Source organism: Melozone crissalis, unplaced genomic scaffold (genome assembly GCF_028551555.1).
Source record: "Melozone crissalis strain CALT ecotype California unplaced genomic scaffold, PUWL_Pcris_2 ptg000081l_1, whole genome shotgun sequence".
Lineage (NCBI taxonomy): Eukaryota > Metazoa > Chordata > Aves > Passeriformes > Passerellidae > Melozone > Melozone crissalis.
This window is the reverse complement of record NW_026535858.1, coordinates 9,503,223-9,524,346: the sequence shown is the minus strand read 5'-3', so window position 1 is coordinate 9,524,346 and position 21,124 is coordinate 9,503,223. Positions and strand designations below refer to the sequence as shown.

The window sequence follows — 21,124 nt, the reverse complement described above, 5'->3', positions numbered from 1 at the left end:
GAAAGACACCATCTTTCCATAGGATCATGACCAGCTTGTCTTTACAGTATGATGATGGTAATACTGGAATACAGGGAATGTTTATGGTGTGGGACTGTAAGTTAACCATTTGGTCTTCTGGAGACTGTCTTGTAAAATGGTTCCTCAGCATATTCACACATGTTGCTTTTCGTTTGACCTCAGATGTGTATTTCACAAGGACTTTGCTGTGTAAAATGTTTTGTATGATATTGTGAAGGCAGGGAAGGATTCCTTTTCTCCATCTTCCCATCAGAAGTAAGTAGAACCATAGGATTAGATTATTTGTGTAAGTCTCCTGGATGCTCTGAAAGAGTTTGTCTGTCCTGCCCTCAGTCTCGCTGGCTCCCAACGCTTCATCCTTAACATCACCACTGCAAGCAGAACATATTAGTCATTGTAAGACAGGGCTTGTTTATGCCTGTACCCTGGGGTGGCTGCTGAATGTTTTTGTTCTGCCGTTGCTCAGTTGTTTGTTAGTGCCTGTTTACAACTACAACCTTAAGGGATGAATATCCCATCGTGCTGACTTCTGTGTGTGGCTGATACAGAGCTCGAGTTTGATGTGACTTGTTACTTTGATCTTTAGAATTTTGATTCGGACAGGTTGTTGGGCTCAGTACCAAGCTGCTGCTTTGAAAATGTAAGGATTTGTTTTATTTGAGTGAGAGTGGGGCTTTCCCCCTTTATTTGCAGCTACACTAACTCAGTCATGGCTAAAAACTTTGAAAAATTCAAATAAATTTCAGTTCAAACCCATACAAGGTGCATGCACCTTTTTTTTTATAGTTAGGGCCATGCATGTGCTTTTGAAGGAAATTCCCATGTCCTGTGGCTAAACGCTTTGATATTTATCATTATCATGTACCTTGGATATCATGTACCTTCATTATCCTGAACTAGGTTTCTTTCTGGTAAAAGTAGACTGGAAAATGTGCCCCTAGTGCATTCCACTGACAAACTGGCATTCAGCCCTAGAACCAGTCAAGATCTAGCTCAAAATAAAAACAAATAAAGCCCCCAAACAAACAAAAGCCCTTTGCACCATCAAAAAGCACCTGAACTGCGCATGCTATTTATACTACAGGCTCTCACCACCAGCTGTTTTACTCCACAAGTGTGTTCTTATTGGTCCTCTGTATTTGCTAATGAAGATGTACCCAAAGTGGTAAATTTTAATAGAAAAGTGCAAATAATATCCCCTGTGTATAGATGGCTCCAATTCACCATATCCCTTCTCATAATCCAGCTCATGATTTGCTCTGTGCAAGCCTTTGGCTTCTGTGAAAGTAAGTAGGTGAAGCTGTTTTTAAAAGTATGTTTTCTGAGAGTGGGTGGATTAATAATAAGAATCATGTTGAACTTAATTCTCCATTTGACACCACTGACAAACTATTAAGTATATTTTTTTTTATTTTTCTAAAAATGGGTAAAGATTTTGTGCTATAAATGTTTCTAGAAAGGAGGCCAAGCTTGAAGAGGAATTTATTCCCAGGGTTCATCACGGATACAATCTTTGGAGCTTTGGTACCTTCAGCCAGTGTTGCCTGTCCCTTCACTTGGTCGTATTGGAGTGGTTGCTCCTTTCTGATGATATCAGGCTGCAGTTTAGACATGAACTACCCATGGTTTAATGCCTCTGATGTGAACATTCCAATGTTACTTTTCAGAAACAGATTAACCCTTTGTGATTTTAATTCCTCTGCAAGCTTTGTAAACTGGCACCATCTCTTTTTTGTACAATCATGAAATACTATTATTCCCTCTCCTCCCTTTAATGGAAGCTGGCAAATAAAATCTGGAGGCGTAAATATAATACCAAATGTCACAGGATATATATTCTTCAGTCTTTCTACTCATGATTATATGTATTTTCTTTTAAAACTGTATTTTTATATGTTGGAAATAGCACACTTGAACGTGTTTACTACAGCTTTTATGGGCTAATGTTGAGCTGCTTTTTCATTTTAAAGCCATGTCTCAGTGCTCTTGTATTATTTTGTTAATATTGCTCAAACTGCAGAGCACTTGAGTTGCTTTGGCCAAAGTGTTGTTTTGAATTACCTCTTTAAAAAATCTGTTAATATTGATCCACATCCGTAGAATGTTGCTATGGAATTGATGCTGTTTACTCGTTAATCACTGCAGACTGCAGCTCCCAGTGTTGGCAATGTGACTTGTTTGTTACATGTGACGATTGCTTTATAAATGTCAATAAAATCAAGACAAAAAACTCTAGTACGACTGGAACTAGCAACTCAGTATTTTCCTCATTATTTTTGGCAGCAAAGTAGTCTTAGAGAACAGTATGCAATAAAATACCAGCCAACTGAGTCCCACACTGTGGCTATAATTACATATTTTTGTTTGCTAATCAGTAGAATTTTTCTGTGTACACTATTATACTTTAATGGTTCTGTTGCAACACCAAATTTACTACAATGTTCTCTTGAAGAAAATGGCACATAATGATTTTGTATTTACTACAAGAAGATATTAAACTAAATAATACATAATGATGCCACACAGATTAACCAAGCTCTTTAGTTCTTCTGTTCCTTATCTATGCTTTAATGGTGTTTTAGGACAAACATAAAGTTATTTGGGAGGGAATTACCAGAATTACTGAACTGGTAAATATAGCCATCTGTGTGGGATGTCTTGTTTCTTACTTGAAAACTATTAGATTGTAAATTTAAGCTGTGCTTAGTACTTTAATTTCCCTTCCCACAACTCATGGAGCATAAAGAGGGTTGCAGGCAGCTCAGATAAGTAATAAGTTCATTAATTACAGGTTTACCTTTTTTGTAGGGTAAAAAAGCTTGTGTGGGACTTGATTAAACAAGCTGTTGTGGTGTGGCCCTGTGGAGGACTGGGCAGAAAGCAGCTCAGAGGAGCTCCACATGCAACTTTTGGAATCAGTCTTCCATTTAACTCTAATGGTTTCTTGCTGTTATCAGGCTCTGTGCCCTCCTCAGGTTTTTTATATTATTTCTGTCCAAAGTGATTGCACTGCAATAACCCCCAAGTACAGTGGGCAATGTGGAAGGCATGTTATCTCAAGCTTTGCCATTATCTTGTTATGACAGAAATATAATTTATTTCTGTCATTAAATAAATAAATAAACACTCGAGGATTTCTATTCCTTTTCTTTTTATTCATGATTATTCTGTCACTAACTTCCACTTGATAATTCTTCAGATAATTTCTACAATCTTAAGTTAGTATAAGGCTTTTCCATTTACCTTGGAAACAGGACTTTGCTGTCAGACCCAATCTGTCTAGCAGTGGAAAAGGAAGGCATGGTCCAATGATGGCAGCTTGCTCCCTGTACTGCAGATACAGTTAATTATGTGTGAAGGTTGTGGTTTTTTATAGATTGAGATATAGATCTAATATTTTTTTTGTAGATTTATCAGTTTCTGCCATGCAATCTGACATGATACCGTGAATAAATAGTTTTCCTTTTGAATTTGATTTGTAGTGTAAGTCTCTATCAGAATATGATACTGGTTTCAAAGGAGAAGTTGTATTTAGTTTATGTGATATTTTTTGCATGTGGCTGAACAAGTTGATATTTCAGCATTGCTAAATGTTGATTGCATCCTAGATCTTGTGAGTTATCTTTTGGCAAGATCTAGTAAGTTACCTTTTTCTTGATTGTGTTGCACATAGGATTTGTCACAGGTTCTCAACAAAAGGAAAGAATATTTGAGGATATTTGTTTTTATGGATAATTACTTCTCAGGCTTGTGTTAAAACACTGTCTGAAAGAACCTTGTTCATACATCATTTTCTGGTTAATCTAGTGTTTACCTTTTTCTTCCCTTGTATTTATTCCATTAGAATACATTGTCATGCATTCAATTGGATTTACCTATTGCAAGGCAGTTTTTGTATACGTAATACTGTTAATTAATCTGGTTTGAAACAGCTCTCCAAACTGAGAGGATGTTTCTGTGATTGCAGACTGAGAAGTATCTCAACCCAGTTTTCTCCCTTCAGTGGTTCACAATAAAAGTAAATTAGCACGAGTGAAAATGGTCCAGGAAATAAGAAAAGCAGCTGCTCCTCAGTAAATAACTTGGAGTTTTCCTAGAGCCTGTTAAGCCTTGCTGCGAGGCAGAGAGTATCTCCTTTGTTGGTGCTCATCTTACTCCTTTGTACATTCCAGCTGCTGCCCTAATTCAGAGTTCCTACAATCCCCATGGTTTTTTGAAGTCCTTTTGAAGTATGCCCAGCACTGAATGTACTTTGCCTCTGTAACTGACCTTTCCTCTGGTACTTTCTGCACCCTCTCTCCCACAGTTGGTGCATCATGGAAACCTCCAGGAAGATGATGTGCTGCTGCATGGTCAGACTAAGCCTGTGTGGGTTAGAGGGGAAGGGAAGAGATGGCTCTTAAAAACTAACAATAAAATTGCTTACAAAAATTTTTGAGGATGTAATATTTGAAGCTGTAAATCATGAAAGCTTTTTCTTGGCAGATCTGCCCACCTTTCTTTTGAAAGATTTTTCAGAAGTGGAGCTATTCCCCTTGCACCGTGCACCTCCTTTGTCTGGCTCTGGCTCAGTGTCCTCTCCCAGGCTTTCTGAGAAACTTTAATGTATTCTTTCATTCCAGCAGTGATGTATAGTGCTCTTGTGCTTGGTGCACCCTGTGGCTAAACAGAAAAATCACCTTCTCCCATGTCTGGATTAGTTATATTTAATTAGAAGTCATATTTCCTTATGGAAGCCCTCAGGCTTCAAATCCACAAAGACCTGTGTGAGAATGGCCTCCTTCCATGTTCTCTGTTGAGAAGGGCTTATATCACCTCCCCTTGCATTTTTGTGGGGAAAGAGTGGTTAACATTACACTTTATTTTTTTTTTAATTTTCACTCTACCTTTAAAATTCTCAGGAATGACATGCCAAAAGCCTTTTGGGCTGTGAGGATGCATCACTGTTATAAAGCTTCCTTTTACACAGTCATTTTATAATTATTACTTGATAGCCTGCTCCGTCTAAATCCTTGACCTGTGCCTGTCAACTGCTGGCTGATTTTAGTGAATAAATTTGTATAATCACTGCACGATGACTGCTTAATAACTGTACTCCAAATATGCAAATATCTATTCTGGCTTAATACAATTCATCTGCTTTGACTGGCCCGTGCACTTAGAATTTTTGAAACATTTATAAGTAATGTAGCACACCATTGCAGTCTCCTGTCTTCTCATGCTGAGCTCAAAAATGCTGAAATGTACAGAGAAGAAAAAGATGAATTACAAAAAATCCAAAGGAAAATAGACATCAGTCAACAGAGAAGAAGCACTTGTCTGTATGTGTTGTAAATGAGGGGAAAAAAGCCCCTAAACAAAAAATTTCCTTTAGGATTATAGGAAGTTTTTCTATTATTCTGTTTTTTACGTTAGCAACATGCCTTTTCTCTGAATAATCTGTGGTATTAATTTGCTTGTCTGCATTAGGAGAAGACTACATGAAATTGGAAGATGGAATTTCAAAAATGTATTCGAGTCTAAGACACTTAGAAAACACTCATAAGAAACCCCCAGCCCAAAACCACCAAACCAAAAATTGCCAAAACCATGAGATAAAAAGCAAGGCCATAGTCATACAGAAAAGACATTTCTCATGTTTGTGATTTTCCAGTGCTGTGGATGCCCTGGCAATTTCTTTCTCTGATCTTGCACTCTTCTTTTAGGCATTTTCTTTGGCCATCAAGTGGCATAGGTTACTGAGACAGATGGACAGCAAATCATACCAGTTGGTCCATTTCTGTGTTCTTTATTGCAACGTCATAGCATCAGTAAATAGCTTTTTTAAAATAAAATCTGATTTTCATTGCCCTTTAAGACATGTTATTATCTTATTATCAGATTCTTGTTCCTTTAGCCTTTCTCTGAGTTAAACCTAATGTGTCTGAACCGTGCAGGAGGAAAAAGAGAATCCATAGTTGAGTGCACCAGACAGAGTGACAGTATGGTATGACAGTAGTAGCCCAATGTCTTCAATAGCCATCATGGCAAAGAGGGGTTCAGAGACATTTTGAAGGCAATAATATGGATATTTACTAAAAAATTACAGTCATGTAATAATAGCACAGTAACATGAGTAAAAATAAAAATCCAGGGCAAAGTAGGCGTCTTAGCAATGAAATGTAGATGAACCTTTGTTGTCTTTTCAATCTGTGCAATATCCAGCTGGAAACAAAGTACTGTGGCTGCCCAGGAGGCTGAGGAAAGGATTTCGGAGTGGTCAGACCCATTTCTTCAGGGTGATACCACCTAAAACAACTTGCACCTTCTTAATAGCTGTTTTGGGAAGCTGGGGCAGCAAGTTGGGAGGAGTGTGAGCTGAGCTTGGTTTAATAGCACAGAGTAACCTGAATTTCTCCAGATTTATCAGTTCTTTCCTCAGTAAACAACAAACAAGCAATTTTTGTGCTTACTGTATGTAGGGCTTAGCTGTCTCCTTTCCATCTGGAAAAGAGTGTGGCATGTCAGGTGTCTCAACACTAACACAATTAAAAGGAAGTGAATGGCTCCTTCACACATGCCTTAATGTCAGCAGTTTGGACTGGTAAAAACTGGAAAAGCACTATTGGAGCCTTTCCTACTGTTTTTTCTTGCCAAAAGTGTGACATTCAGACAGGTTTATCAGCCCCGTGTTTCTCTGAGCCCTTATGCTGCTTGAGTGGGCTGACAAAAGTGTGAATCCTATTGACATTACAGCTCTCATCTACAAAATGGGAGCAGAGCACTCGAAGGCTAAGAAAGATGATGTCATAAGTGTGAGATAAAACGAACACTTTCTTCTTTGTTTAGTTGTTTATGGAAGGAATTTGCCAATCATCATTGCCAGCATGACAGGACAACTTTGACTTGGCTTTTAGTTTATTTTTAATACGAGTTTCTGGTATCCTGAGATATTTAACTAAAATAAAAAATCTGCCAAAATTTGTGAGCTTCCTGTTGGTTTGTGTTTTGTCAAAGTAGGAATAATTTGCTGTGTGCAATAAATGTAGGGCACCTAAATTTTCAGATTTGTGGGCAAGTGAATTTTATTTTGAATTGTTGTTGATTTCTTTATCCATATGGGCTTTTTGCCAGTTTATGGCAAGGACATTGATTATGTTGGATGTTTCAGCTGCTTTTGTTATGCTTGACTGTGAACTGCATCCAGATAAGGTCAACCTTCTCTTAAAACAACCACTAGGTTTTAAAATTTAATTCCCAGTGCTTTTCACCATGGCAGGCAATTACTGGTGGTTTGTAATGCTAAATTTATAGGATTTTAGCTAAACAATACTCAAAATACAAGCTTCCCATGTCTGACTTTACAATGAGGTTTACACCTGGCATTTTTACGAGTCGTTTTGTTCCTTGCAGTATCTGCTGGAATAATGGTTTATTATTGTATATCCCAGATGTCCCATTTCCGGTCAAACCACGACATTTATATTTTATTATTATATTTCATTAAACTTGCTCTGCAGCGTGGTTGGTTGGAGGTGGGAGGATCCCCAGTTGTAAGTTTATCTGCCTGAAAGACCCCTTGTGCAGCCTCAGAATGTTGATTCTTAAGAAAAGAAGGCACTGTACAGAGAACTTGGATTGACACATGAGGTAATCAGTACTTTAAACATCAAGAGTTGTAGGTCTCATTTTGATCTTAAATAGGGTGTAAACACTAAGGGTTTTGAAAGTAAGAATATTTAAGGAACGTGAATGTAGACTGTGATGAAATGTGAACCCAATTTAGGGAATTAGCCATCTCAGAATAAGTGGTTCATCTGTGCTTTTTGTGTTTAAGATGGAGAATTTTAAGGATGAAGGTTAAGATCATTCTTTTGAACGTTGATATTTTGGCCAGAAAATACTGTGTAATTGCTAAGCTTTTAAAATTAATTACGTTGAAGGCCTGTAAACCAGTTCATTGATTAAAAATCTCCAGTTCATTAAACTTCCCAATGACAGAGGCCATCTCAGTAATAAAAACTGCTGTTCCTAGCAGTTGACTGGCATCTGTGTTATAATCTTTTTAAGATCCCCACCCTTGTTCGTTAGAGCATCACCTGTTGTCTCTTGCGGGCAGGATTTATCTCCTCTTGACATTGGTCTCAGAGGTACAGTTGCAACTTTGGCAGCAGTTGACTCCAGTGAACTTTGCAGAGGTACTTCAATAGTTTAGCAGAATGAGGCTGAGTTTCATTGTGAGTTGGTTCTTTGTTTGTTATGTGGGGTTTCAGTGGTGATTTTTTGGCGAGTGGTGCTTTTTGTCTTTTTGTTGGTTGTTGTTTTCCTTCTGGTTGCCACACACACCCTTGCAATGGGCATTTTTGGAAGGTCCACAAGAAGGAGGGTGTGTGTAGCAGAGAACCTACAGCGCACAAAGCAGTTTCCTCTTTTGTCCCCAGCAGTGCATCTAAAGCAATGACATTATCCTGGTTTTATACACTTTTATGACATTTGCCATGTGGCAGAGCAGTACCACTTCAGAAATATATCAAGCACAGGTGACTTTCTTAAATAAGCAAACCTCATGAATTTGCTACTGAAAACACAAAATGAAAAATCTGGAAAAGCACCAGAGAACAAGAATTACTACGGAAAATATGGATTCTTGAAATGTAACACAATAATTCTGCATATGTTGTTTACATCATAGCTTCACTTTATTCAGCCTTGCACACAAGGTCACAAAAGAAATTTGGGCCTTATTATTCCTGGAGGAGTTTGTATTTTTTGCTGTGGTGTTAGATTACCTTACCCTTTTTATTACCATCTGCACTGCAAGGCTAGTTTTGCTGAGGTTATTTTTTTTTTTTTAGCAGCATCCCATGATACCCTTAATTCTGTGTTTCCTGTGCTTTTGCTTCATTTGCAATTTGAAGAAATTTTCTCTAAGAAATAGATTTGTTCTGTATTGTATAGCACTAAATTAGCTAGTATTTTTACTATATAACTTTAACCCTTTAATTCTGGAACACAAATGCAATTGTTTTACAATAAATTAATTAAGAAAGGATTTCACCTGTTAGTGTCCTTCAGAGTATAGGGAGAAAATGGTGTTGAAGATTACGTATTTTTGTTTAACATGATGTTATTAATATGCTGCCCTTTTGCATAGGATTTTAATTTTGATACTGACTTTGTTCATGTATTTTAAGCAATTATTTTCAGCTGACTTCTGTGTGCAACCAATGCCATTGACTGCAGTAGGTTTGGAAATGGTTTTTCTTCATTAATGGCTTCTGGTGAATTGTTGGGAGAACAAAGCGCTGTCCCTAGTGGCTCCTGAAACTTATGGAAGCATGCAATGAAATAGCTATTATTTTTCATGAAAAAAATTAAAATTAGAGTACTACTTTTAATAGCTTTACACAAGCATGAACAACTTGAACTATAGAGAATGAAATTAATCTGAGGTTTCTTCAGTTGTTTTTCAGCCCTCAAGATATTGTTCATGTTTGTCGGTCTACAAAATTGAGATGCCCCTTCCATGTGCTTGTCCACCCAAGCATGGTGAAACAATAAATACATAAACTCACTTTTTCTGGGCTCTCCACACATGAAGGCTCTGGGTAAAAGGATCACTTTTCAAAAGACGGGTCGACCTGCATTCAGTCTTTGCAGTCATTCAAAAGCCAAAGTGTTGTGTGCTGTTTCAGAGAGTTTATGGGACCTCAGGTTGTGGGGTTCCAGTTGGTTGGGATGGGAGGCAGAAGGGAAGAGGGTGTTCTCCACCATCCCGTGGGTATTTGCTGCTTCACTGGTGGCCCTAGGCAGGACTCAGTGCTCTCAAAAATCCTTTGAAGTAGCTTAGTTTATAAGCCTGAAACTCATTTCAAGAAGCAGAGTACCAAGGGGGAAGGTTAGAAGCCCTCTCTTTAGTACCTTCAAGTGTTGTCAGTTGATCTGCATGCAGATCAGAGATTGGATTTCTTTCAGTTATGAGTGACAGTTTTGTTTGTGGGATTTTTCCCACATCTTTCCCATAGACCTTAAATGGCAGGTCACTTGTGTATGAAAATGACCCAAAGCATATCTGTGTGATTTCCATAAACCTGAACAAGAAGGCAGCCTCTAGAAAAAAGGCACACTGTGAGGCAGAGTGAGGGCTTTCAAGTGAAATCACATTTTTTATTGGTTGTAGAAAGCAGTGATAAAGCACAATTCCTTGTCACTGTCATGTGATGCCAAATCAGATTTTGACTGGATTTTCAGCCAGTTGTACAGTGAACAGGGGGATATGGTCTAATGTTTTCCAGATCTGTTTGGAATAATGCAGATGAGCATCTATATAGCAAACTGAAAATTGAAAATACAGATTAAATATCTGAAACCAATATATCAAGGCTTTTTCACTTTCCTATTAATTTGGCAGCATGCCATTATTATAGTGTAAATTTCTTCATCATTACTACAGAATAATAAAATGCCTTTGACCATAATTTTTCCTGTCTGAGGTTGGTGTTATTATCTGTAATTTCCACTAAGTTTCCCTGTTAATAGTGCTTGTTTCTCTATACACTGATGTTATAAGTTGCTACACACCTCCAGAAAACAGAATATCTCATGTCAATATTTTGTACATGCCTCTTCCATGTTTCTTTTTTCTTAATTAATATGTCTAAGACATATTGTAGCAGAGGGTGAAGAATCATATTTAGATTTGTCAATCTACTCTACCTTTGCAATTACCTTACTTTGTGTTATTCAGAGTGCTCATATTTGACAATATATTTCAAAATAATTCTGAAGTGAATTTATTGTTTGAAACAGAATATTTCTGGCACGAGTTATTGAGTTATGAAATAAAAAATGCTGCATAGACCAGAGGTCATCTCTATTAATGTATTTAATGAAGTATGATAGGAAAAAGAGGATATTTGGAAAGCTTTGGGTGGTTTTGTGTTTGGCTTTTGGGTTTTGATTTTGTTGGTGCTGTTCTCCCCCTTCCCACCCCCCCCCCCCTTTCATTCTTCCCTGTCATCAGTCACTGAAGTATATCAAATGCTAATTTCTGCTTTTCCATCTAAGCCTGTCTGGAGTATTCAATCATTTTCTCTTGTACCACCTTTATAAGGGAAGTAGGCATGTCTACTTGTTCCATTCTGGCAGATGTCTTCCATTTTCCTTGTCATATGTCAGGATTGGTTGTGATAGAATTGATTTTTCTCTGTTAAGAATTCAATTTTTTTTCATTATTCTTTCATCCTTCTGGAGCTTCTTTGCTTATAAAGGTTGGACACAGATGTATGGAATCAGGAAACTACTGATAGATCACCTTTATCATAGCTATATTTGCATTAAGAGCACCCTTCCAACATGAGAGGGGTTATAGATGGGGAGCTGGGACCCCCTGTGTGATCACAGCTGCTCTGAGACATGCAATGCTGATTTTGGGTATTTTAATCCACCACAGGTTTGAAGTGGCAAACCTGTGCTTCCAGTTCCCTGTCAGAGGTGATGGTTTCCTTCTGCAGGAAGGAAACCATCCTTTCCTTTCCTTCCTTCCTGCTGTTTGGCTGTGCTCTGAGCTGGACTTAGGCTCAAGTGAGTGGAGTTTGAGGAAGAAGAGCTTGGTTTGTGCAGTGGAGAGAGCAGAGCAGCTGAGCCTTGCATAGACACTGCTCAAAGGGATGTGCTGAACTGGTGGGGACAGGAAGGACCTCAGGGGTGGGAATGATTGGTCAGCCACCAGGCAGATCCTTGCATGGACTTGAGTCCAACCTTGTCCAGTATTCCTAAGGACTTCTTCCTCTGTAAAGGATCATGGAAAAAGTGCTAGTCCTAAGCATCTGTACTGTTTTTATGTTGGTGTCTCAGGAAGTGCTAAAGTTGGTAGAGGTTGTGGTGGTGCTGCTTATAAAATTATTTTGACATTTCAACACATACTTTACTTATCCTGCTTGGTTTGGAAAAGCATTTAGTAATTAGGTTAAAACAATTAAATTGGATGTTATGAGTACAGGATAGATTTGAAGCATTCTTTCTTCCCTTTACAAAACATTATTCTTGCAGTAGCATCTTGGAGTCTGTTGAGCAGAGATTTTGGATAAGTTAAAAACAGAAGTTCAGCTGAGGTAGAAGCAGCAGCTTTGGTGCCTTGGGACAGAGAATGTGCAATGTGCTTGCAGCTGGTGGCTTGGCGTCCATCATCTTTTCAATAAACAATTTTAGGAAACTTCATTGAAAGTGCAGTATCACATGATTCTGTAGGTATATTTTGCTAATATAAAGTACTACAAAAAACCATTTTGAAAACGAGTGACCAGGGTGGGCATGGAGTATTGCAAGGAACTGCTTATCCAATTTTACTGCATCACCTGAACATGAACTCTGGTATAGAACTCCTCAGAAAGGACAATCAGGATTTTAACACTTAGCAGAAGAGTTTCATCCATTTGAAGATGGTATCTGCCTCCCCAGCTGGGGCTGCCTGCAGGAAATACTCCACACCTCATAAAACCAGTTATGGCCTGAAGGTGGAGAGGATGGACAGTGTTTCATCTCAGGGGCAGGGAGTTTCCTCAGTGGGCTCTGCATGGATGGTGGGAACACTGAGTGCCATGGGTTGCCCAAATGGGAGCCTGTAGGAAGCTACACAGCTCCTGCTGTGACCAGGTGATGTGCATCTCTTAAAAACCCATCCCTGCCGTGGCTTTCCAAGCCTGTTCTGGTTTCACTGCTTGAGACATGCTGCAGGGCACATCTCTAAGTCTGAACTAGTTAAATCTGAAATAAAATCTGAAATAAATCTTAGACTATGTTCATACAGACTCTTCCTTTCTTAGCTCTGTGTTTGTTTAGCCTTTATACTTGTTTATTTTACTTTTTGAGTTGATGTTGTAGTTTATGTGAAGATTATTTCTTCTAGTTGAACTCCATAGCTGCTGCTGCTGAATTAGGGCTTTACTCTAGTGAATATGTTCATGCATAGACTGCTTCCTCTATTATTTTCTATCCTTTTTTTCAAATTTTTTGCTATAATTACAGTAAATGATTTCTTGGATTGCATGTTGAGAGGGCAGAATTGCTGTGCCAGCAGCCTTGTTTTATTATTTTGCTGGCTCCTGAGGGTAGTAAGATCTATGCACTCTACAAATTTTCTTGCATACTTAGCTGCAATTGCAACCTTAAGTAATTATTTTTTAATTAACTCCAAAATGTTGTGTGAAGACTGCAAAATTTAAAAAAATGGGGAAATTTAAAAAGCTCAGAAGTAGTAGAATTTCTTATATTTCAAAACAATAAGCATTATTTCTTGGAATTTTTATATAAGGCATTAGTAGCATGGTGACATTAAATGACCTGCACAGTTGTAGAAGTATCAGAGGTATTTTGTAAAAGAGTTTGGCATTTAGATGGGGATCAAATTCTTTTCATAATTTGTCATGAGAATTTCTTAGAGCCTTCAGTAAGATCCTTTTCTAATACTGAAACTTCTACTTCACATTTTCTGGATGTTTGCTTTTTAATTAGCAGAAGTTGGCTAAACATTATGGTTTTGCAAAACTCACTGACTAATTCTATCAAAAGAAAAAATTGTATATATTTAGATATCAACTTACAGATCAGTTGGTCTGGGCTGTGGGTGTAAAAATGGGCAGTAGTGGCTTTTAATAAATTCTGGGTTCTGGGCTTGTTTTGCAGTGGATGGCTGCATTCACCGAGCTGCTGGGCCCTGCCTGGTTGCTGAGTGTCGCAACCTGAGTGGCTGTGAGACTGGACAGGCCAAAATTACCTGTGGATACGACCTACCTGCCAAATGTAAGTCAAGCCTTTCTTTCTTTTTGTCTCCAGCACGTGCTGCTGGTGTGCACGGTTCATTTCCCTGCAGTCTAATTCAACGGGATATTCATTTTACACAATTAGCAGTGGGACTTAATTAAGCATGTTCTGTAATAATGCCTTCCCCTCAAAGCAATTCAGGCTTTTCTAAATGATTATTTCACCTATGTTATGCGACGAAAACTTACATGTCTCTAAAATATAAAGCAGCTTTCATGTTTATTTTTTGCAAGCTAGAACCTATCCTTTCATATGCATAATAAAGGATTGGAAATGCTTTATGAAATATGAACAAAATATACATTATCATATTTAAGTTCCGCAGAGACAGTTTTTTGAAATGTTGCATATTTGATGTTCTTCATGCTGATTCCTTGATTGTGAATACTTTGAGGGCCCAGGAGATCAAAGTGATGTATTGTGTTTTCAGCTGCTGTGTAGTGTCTGATTGGCAATTACTGTGAAGGCATCTGTCACACTTTAGCTTTCGACAGAGTGCAGCTCAGTGCTGGAATGTTTGTGCACTTTGTGGAAAGTGGAATTGTCAAAAGTTTTCCTCCTATTTCAAGTAGGAAGATGGTTAGTTGACTGTGTTTTGTAGATGTTGAGCTTGTCTTGCAAAAGACTAACACTTTCACAGCACATTGGTTGACCAGTCCATTATGTGAGAATAAAAAGTAGGAAATCTTTGCAAATTAGGATATTACAGAATGCTATATTGAAACATGAAGATACAAATACCAAAAAGCATTGCAAAGTTCATATAACTAGAATTCGACTCTCTTTTTTTTGTTGTTGTTTTTGAGATATGTGGGTTGCAGCAGGAACATGGCTCATTCAAAAATATTCAGATCTCTCTTAACTGTCATGTAAAATCAAACACTGGCTGCAGTAGCAGGTATCTGTCTAGGCTCCTGTAGTCCATAATGTCTTGGGTAAATAGGAAAGTTGTTTTCCCAGTAATTTTTTTGCTCTTTCTGTGATGACAATGATGAGAGTTTCCAGTTATTTCCTCAACAGTGGTAATTTCTATGTGTGGGAAAACTTTGCTGTATTTTATATGTGGTTTTACCACATGGTAATGGCCATTTATGAAAGGCTAATTTGGCTAGAGGTCAGGGAAATTGTTGAGGAAAATTCAATGTGGTAGTTAGCTTCAGTTTGTATATGGCTCAGATCATGACCAGGTTCCCATAAAAGGGATTGTTGGATGACACATCATAATTTACTCTTCTAGGGGTGGTAATGTTTAATTCTTCCCCTTTAACCAAAAAGTAACTCTGGATGGACAGAAAAGCTGCTCATCAGTAGGTGCATTATTCCTCCCATGTATTTTAGTGATAGAAATGAAATACCAAGTATCAAGGCAACTGATATGTGTGTTAGAAAGAGGAAGGGTCATCTCTGAGGTGTGACCTCCCTTTAAATCTTGCAGCAGTTCAAGAGGCTGCTTAAGTTAGGTTTGAAAAATGAGATCCTATTTGAAGGCTATAGGAAAATCTTTGTTCTTTGTGTAGGAACTATAAACAAAACAATTAGAAAACCTATTATCACTTGAAGTTGAAAATAAAACCTTTAACCAGGCATGGGGAAGAACCAATATTCTTCTTAATCAGTATCCTGAGAAATTGAAATTGCAGCAAAGCCGTGTCTATTTGTATTTGATCATGCATCAGGCAAAGAAGGAGAAAGGATACCTTTAACACCAACAGGCACAGGGAGGGAAACATACAATTTTCGTGCAGAGGCTGAGAATTTAAAACTCTTGATTTTTAAATTTTTTTCCTGAAAATATATTTGTGTTTTCACCACCTGTTGTTTTCTTTTACTTTTGCCTTTATAAGCTTTAGTTTGTGGGCTCATTAAATTATTGTACCTTTTAAACCATTCATCTGAAAGTGATCAAGCAGTCGAGACTGGTTTCATATTTTCGAGAGCTATAAAGCCACTGGATATCTTTTGTCACTCTCTGTCACTTTGTCTTAATGGTATGACAGTTTAACTGTGGGAACTATTGTGCATTTGCCTTTCCTGAGGAAAGCAGTGCTGTGAAAGGAGGTCCAGAGTCTCCCATCCAGATCTGCTGTGAGGCAAGGTTGTGTGCCAGCAATTTGCTGGAGGTTATGGTTGACTGCTAACTTCCAACTTTCACAAGCAGTTTGCTTTTTATTGATCTGTTTGTGGATAGGGGAGCAACTGCAATAATCAGTTAACACTTTTTTGAGTTGTGAATTATTTATTCTATTGTCTGTTCTTCTTGTGACTGTAGTTGGACAGACAATTATAGTAAATGTAAAATGAATTTCTTAGCATGATGAATTCTTGTGTTTAGGTGGGTTGTTTTTGTTGTTATTTAACAGAATTCTAAAATGTTACAATTTTGTTTCCTACCCCTGGGATTTTCCCATTTCAAGTTCCTGATCCTGAAATGCTTTGCTTGGGAACAGTTTGCTGAATTCAGCAAAGCTGCTCTGGGATGCAGCAGCCTGCGTGTGCTGTCTGATGCAGGACTTGGGCTTCAGCAAGGACTTCAGAGTAAAAAAGGTTTAGCATTCAAAAATTGTGCCGCATATTGCTTTGTTTTATAAATGACTTGGAGGAAGCTGGGATTAAGTTTGGCACTGAAGGGAAGGTATGCTTTGTTAGGAAGGTAGTAGTTGGTAAATAAAAACCACTCTGGCCATCTCCTTTATGGTCTATTGTATTTTTATTGAGTACTTTGCTATATTTACTTAGGTTAAACAAGAACATGTCTGACAAATAACTTCTTCATAGTGCAAAAATTGAAAAAATAATATCTGACTGAAAAATGCAAAGATTTAGTGTATAGACTGGCTTTCTGTGATTTGTTCTCAGTGCATCTGAGTCAGAAATCAGTTTGTGAAGTACACAAGTAACAACAAATGTTCAGAGAGAGAATATATAGAATCATTTATAATTTTCCTCAGCTCTTTATTGTAATAATGTGAATAGACCAAGATTAACATGTCTGTGGCCTGGAGATGTTTCTTTATGAACTTTTCATGCCAAAAAGTGTTCTGTTTGAAAACAGGAAGGAAGTCAAACTGAGTTTTTTAATTACCAGTTAATGTAACATTCAGTACAGTTTTGCAGAAATCAGTGTAATCACCATCTGCCTCCTGTACTGCAAAAGCCTACACAAAGCCCCCCCAAATGCCAAACAAGTTATTTGCTAGAATGCATAATTTGGTTGATGTCATCTATTGTTGTTTTTCAGCAAACAACACCTATGCAGACACCCAAGTTTCCATAGTGCTCTGGAGGGCTGAAAAAGGCAGTGCTTTTTGCTCTTAGTTTCCTTTAAAGCTGTCCCAGACTGATCATCAATTATTTAGCTTCTGTACTTCATATTGTTGTTCCTTTTAAAGAACAGTTCATTCTAAATATTGTACAGCTGATCTTCAAACACTGAGCAGTACTCTGATACTGACATGCTTTAAATAACAGATGAGCAGTATCTGTTTAAAGCTCTACTAATGCTTGTTTTCCTTCTCATTTGATTAATAGTCTCAGTTGGCTCTGCTGGCAGAAAATGGGCTGGATGTAAATTGTGTTTATGGCTGGAAGGAGGGGTCCATAACAGCTTTGTGGATTGTTATCTGCTGCAGAGGTTCACTGTAAAAAAAGACCCTGTCAGGACACATTAGAAATTAGAGTCCCATTCTGCCTGGTATTTAACAGGCCTAAAAACAATTGAAAACCAGCACAGACCAGTGGTACCCTGACATAGGCAGGAAAGGACCCCCAAACTAACTTTTTTCTATTGTTGCCAAGTCTAGTAACAATTTCTTTATTTTTCTGAAAAATGTCTGATAGTAAAACTCCTAAATCTAGGAAAATAAAATCTTACAGCCTCTAATATGGGATAGAACAAACCATCAGTAAATCTAAAAGGTGGACTTTTGGTGGAGACACCTTGCTAGGCAGTTTCTAAATACAATGGTTTATGTTCATAATAAATCTATAATATTTAGAAAAATTTTTTCTGTTTGCTTGACATTTTTAGTGCTTTAAGCACAGTCCCTGAGTAAATAGCATATATAGCAAGTCTTCTGGTCCAAGATCAGCCTGGAGTAATAATGTGAATGTGCTCTCAGAGACAGTTCCTGCTGTGAAATAAGTAGTTAGGAGAAGTGCTAGTATTAAACACAGTAGGAGGAATCATCTTTTAAATTTGTTTAATCAGATTAAGAAGTGGAGATTAAAAAGTAGAGATTAAAAAGTGTGCTCCTGTTATGTAGGTATAATTTCCAGTCTTTAAAAGATGGGTATTTTTAGGGTATTATTTTAAAGTGAGGCTGTAATGGTACTGATTTTTCAATCTCCTTATTTTCTTAGAGATCAGTTGTATAGCTGTAATTAAAAGGTTGATTTATGCAGAAATGGAACTCTAAAACTCTACTGCACTACAAAACTGACCAGTTGGAAGCATGGGGTATAATGTTCAGGGATATTTTTCAGATTTCCATAATTCCACAGGGAAATTTGTTTACTTATTTGTATTACCTTATTTATAAAAGAATACACGTTTTGTTTCAAATTATTCTAAATTTCTGTTGTGTAGGGTTTGAAATGTTGCCTCACATTATTGCCAGCCATGTGCCCAAACTGCATGACACCTCCTGAGAAGGCAAGGTATAGCTGGAGAAACACAAGGATTTCCTGAGCTGCAGCAGCTCTTTCCCATCCCTTTAAATCATTGTCATTGCTGATACATTAAAAACCAATTTGAAAATTAAGCAAAGCAAGTTAATACTAATCAAAGGTCTGAGACCTCTTTTTCTTGACAGATATTTTTCTTTTTCAGTATCCTTTGGGAAAGGTTTTTTTTGTAGTTAACAACACCACTTACCACATATTTGTGTTTTTCTTCTGAGTGGTTTCTGGGTTACAAAGGTTTTTTTAATAAGATCATATTATGTATTTTACAACCATTTTGAAAGTAAGTGAAGTCATGCTTTTATTGTGTTTTAATTTGATCTAATTGGCTTCAGTCATCTTAATGACCTGCTGTATTCACCATGAACAGTCACACACATGTCTGTACTGTCAATGTGTTGGAAGGGAAGTATTAATGATTACTTCTTTGGTCCTAAAACCTCCTTAGATTTTAGAGAAGGCTTATTGTAAAGTTGTGTGACTTGTCTCCTTACGTACAACCTATGAAAAGGGAGAAGTTAGGACTCCTGGGGATCTTGGGAAATGCGTTTATTTATTTACTTCAGCTAAACAAGTTGAAACATCTCTTTCTCTTCCAAGTCTGTGCAGGCTCTGTTATCAGTTTGGAAATAAAAGGGACAAGTGCTGTAGCTACCAGAGGTTATGAATCAGCAGGAATCCTCCATCACAAGAGTGTACAGTCTTTGTCCTTGGATTGGAGCCTAGCTCATAGACATTTTTTTTAATGGATAGATTCTTTAAAATTTAATTTGTGAATGGACCCAAGCGTGTGTTTGTCAGTGTTCTCTGCAGTGTCATGCTGTGGTTAACTCATGGCATGCTCTGCTGGAAGCTGTCGTTTCGCATCTAATTGTTTGGTTACAAATGTATGTGTTGTGGCTAAAGGAAAGGTTTTACTATCGATCCTCACTACTAAATCTAAATCCTCCTCTTCTGGGCATTGCTTGTTGTAGTCTGGTCACTGAATACTGAACTCCAGGACAGAAGTGGGCACTAAGAAATTTTAGAGAAATTTGCTCAGTAATTGGGTTCACCATTGGCAAAAATACAGTGTGTGTGTTAATATGTTGTAATAGCAGGCGGTGGAAACCTGATGCCATGAATTTCCCTCCCTGGCTTTACTTCCATAATTCTGGACAGCTGCATTTCCTGCAAAGGTCTGATTTTCAGTGTTACTGAAAGCAGCCACAGGACCGTTTGCAGGGTGCTGGTTTGGGGACAGCAGCCTGCAGTGTTTATCACAGTTGCTTGGCGTGAGCATCCAGCGCTGTCTGGGAACCCCCTTGAAGGAACAGAGAGTGAGTTACAAGGTGTAAACACTTTGCTAATGCTTAATTTATGTGTGAGGTACTATTTCAAATGTCTCCTAATTAGGTGCAAAATAATTTGCTGGAATATGCCTTTGCACACTGGTGCTGTAGAGTCATTGCTCAGGTATGTTGGCACTGGAGAAGGGCGGTGTGCCCCTCAAGGCTTATATATTTCATTTCCTCCATACTTGGATATACTTGGTCCTTCTTACTCAAATAATAATAAAAAGATGGAAAAGTCTATTGCATGAAAAATAAACAAAATTCCCATCAGTACAGTGAGCTGACAAGGAGAAGGGGTTAGAATGGAGATATTTATACTCCTTTAAGTGCAGTGGTTACTGCTCCCACTCTAATGTGTTCCCTCAGTAGCCAAAGCCAGTGCTCAGTACTTGAAAATTAATCTTTGATGCAGGAGATTTTGTCTGCCTGAATTTTGCTTGTCTCATTTTAAATGGTGATAGAAATTGCTTACTGTAGTAAAACACAACATTAACCTCATAGTGTGTTGGCACTTTGTGATTTATGCTGGTTTAGTCTCTGAAAAATATGCAGCCTGTCTCCCAAACCTGGATTAAACTTATAAAGTGTGTTGGCACAGGCCTGGAGCTGGAATCAGAACACTAACTGCTGATCCTCTATTTCCCTGGAGTAGCAAAAAGGTTTAAAATTGGAGTCCCTCAGAGGTCATTACCTTCATATCATTCCTTCAGATTAATAATAATTATATGATTGTAGCTGGAATGTTTTAAAAACAGTACAGCCCAATTTTCTTTCTTGAAAGCAAAGAATAGGTTTCGTTTTTGTGCTGAAACTGCACATTACCCAGCCAAAAATATGACAAATTATTTGCAAATGGAAGTAATCAGATCATAAGTAATAAATAAAGATTCTCTTTCTACTATTTTGAAATAAAGCAGAAGGAATAATATGAATCTGAAAGGTGCTGTGATTTTTTTTTTGGAGCTCTCCTTCACTTACCCACAAACCTTGCAGCTGAGGTTTAAAGTTGTTAATTTGGTGTTGGTTTTTTTTCTGATTATATTTTGAAGGAATAATGCAGACAAAAAGCAGGACTGTTGTGTGAGTTCATCTGTAATGTAATTGCTTTAGACCAAGCTTAAGTAGATAGGATGAGAAGGTTATGTAAAATGACTTTTAAAAGATCTTTGTTTCACTCAGCAGAGGAATTTTGAGGCTGTTCCATGTAACAATGTTTTGGTCTACATATTTAGGGTTGTTTTTTTTGTGAAAACTAAGGCCAAGCAGTTGAAACATTTCTCTTTAGGAAG

The 21,124-nt window shown here is 37.7% G+C and overlaps 1 protein-coding gene across 3 annotated transcripts in view; it reads left to right on the top strand.

Annotated features, from left to right (window-relative positions):
* Positions 1 to 21,124, top strand: part of MACROD2 (mono-ADP ribosylhydrolase 2) — an 849,661-nt gene that overhangs the window by 250,143 nt on the left and 578,394 nt on the right. For all 3 annotated transcript variants that reach the window (XM_054290178.1, XM_054290176.1, XM_054290175.1), the window contains exon 5: positions 13,684 to 13,800. In XM_054290178.1, coding sequence (XP_054146153.1) covers positions 13,684 to 13,800 — 117 coding nt within the window. The remainder of the gene's footprint in view (positions 1 to 13,683; positions 13,801 to 21,124) is intronic.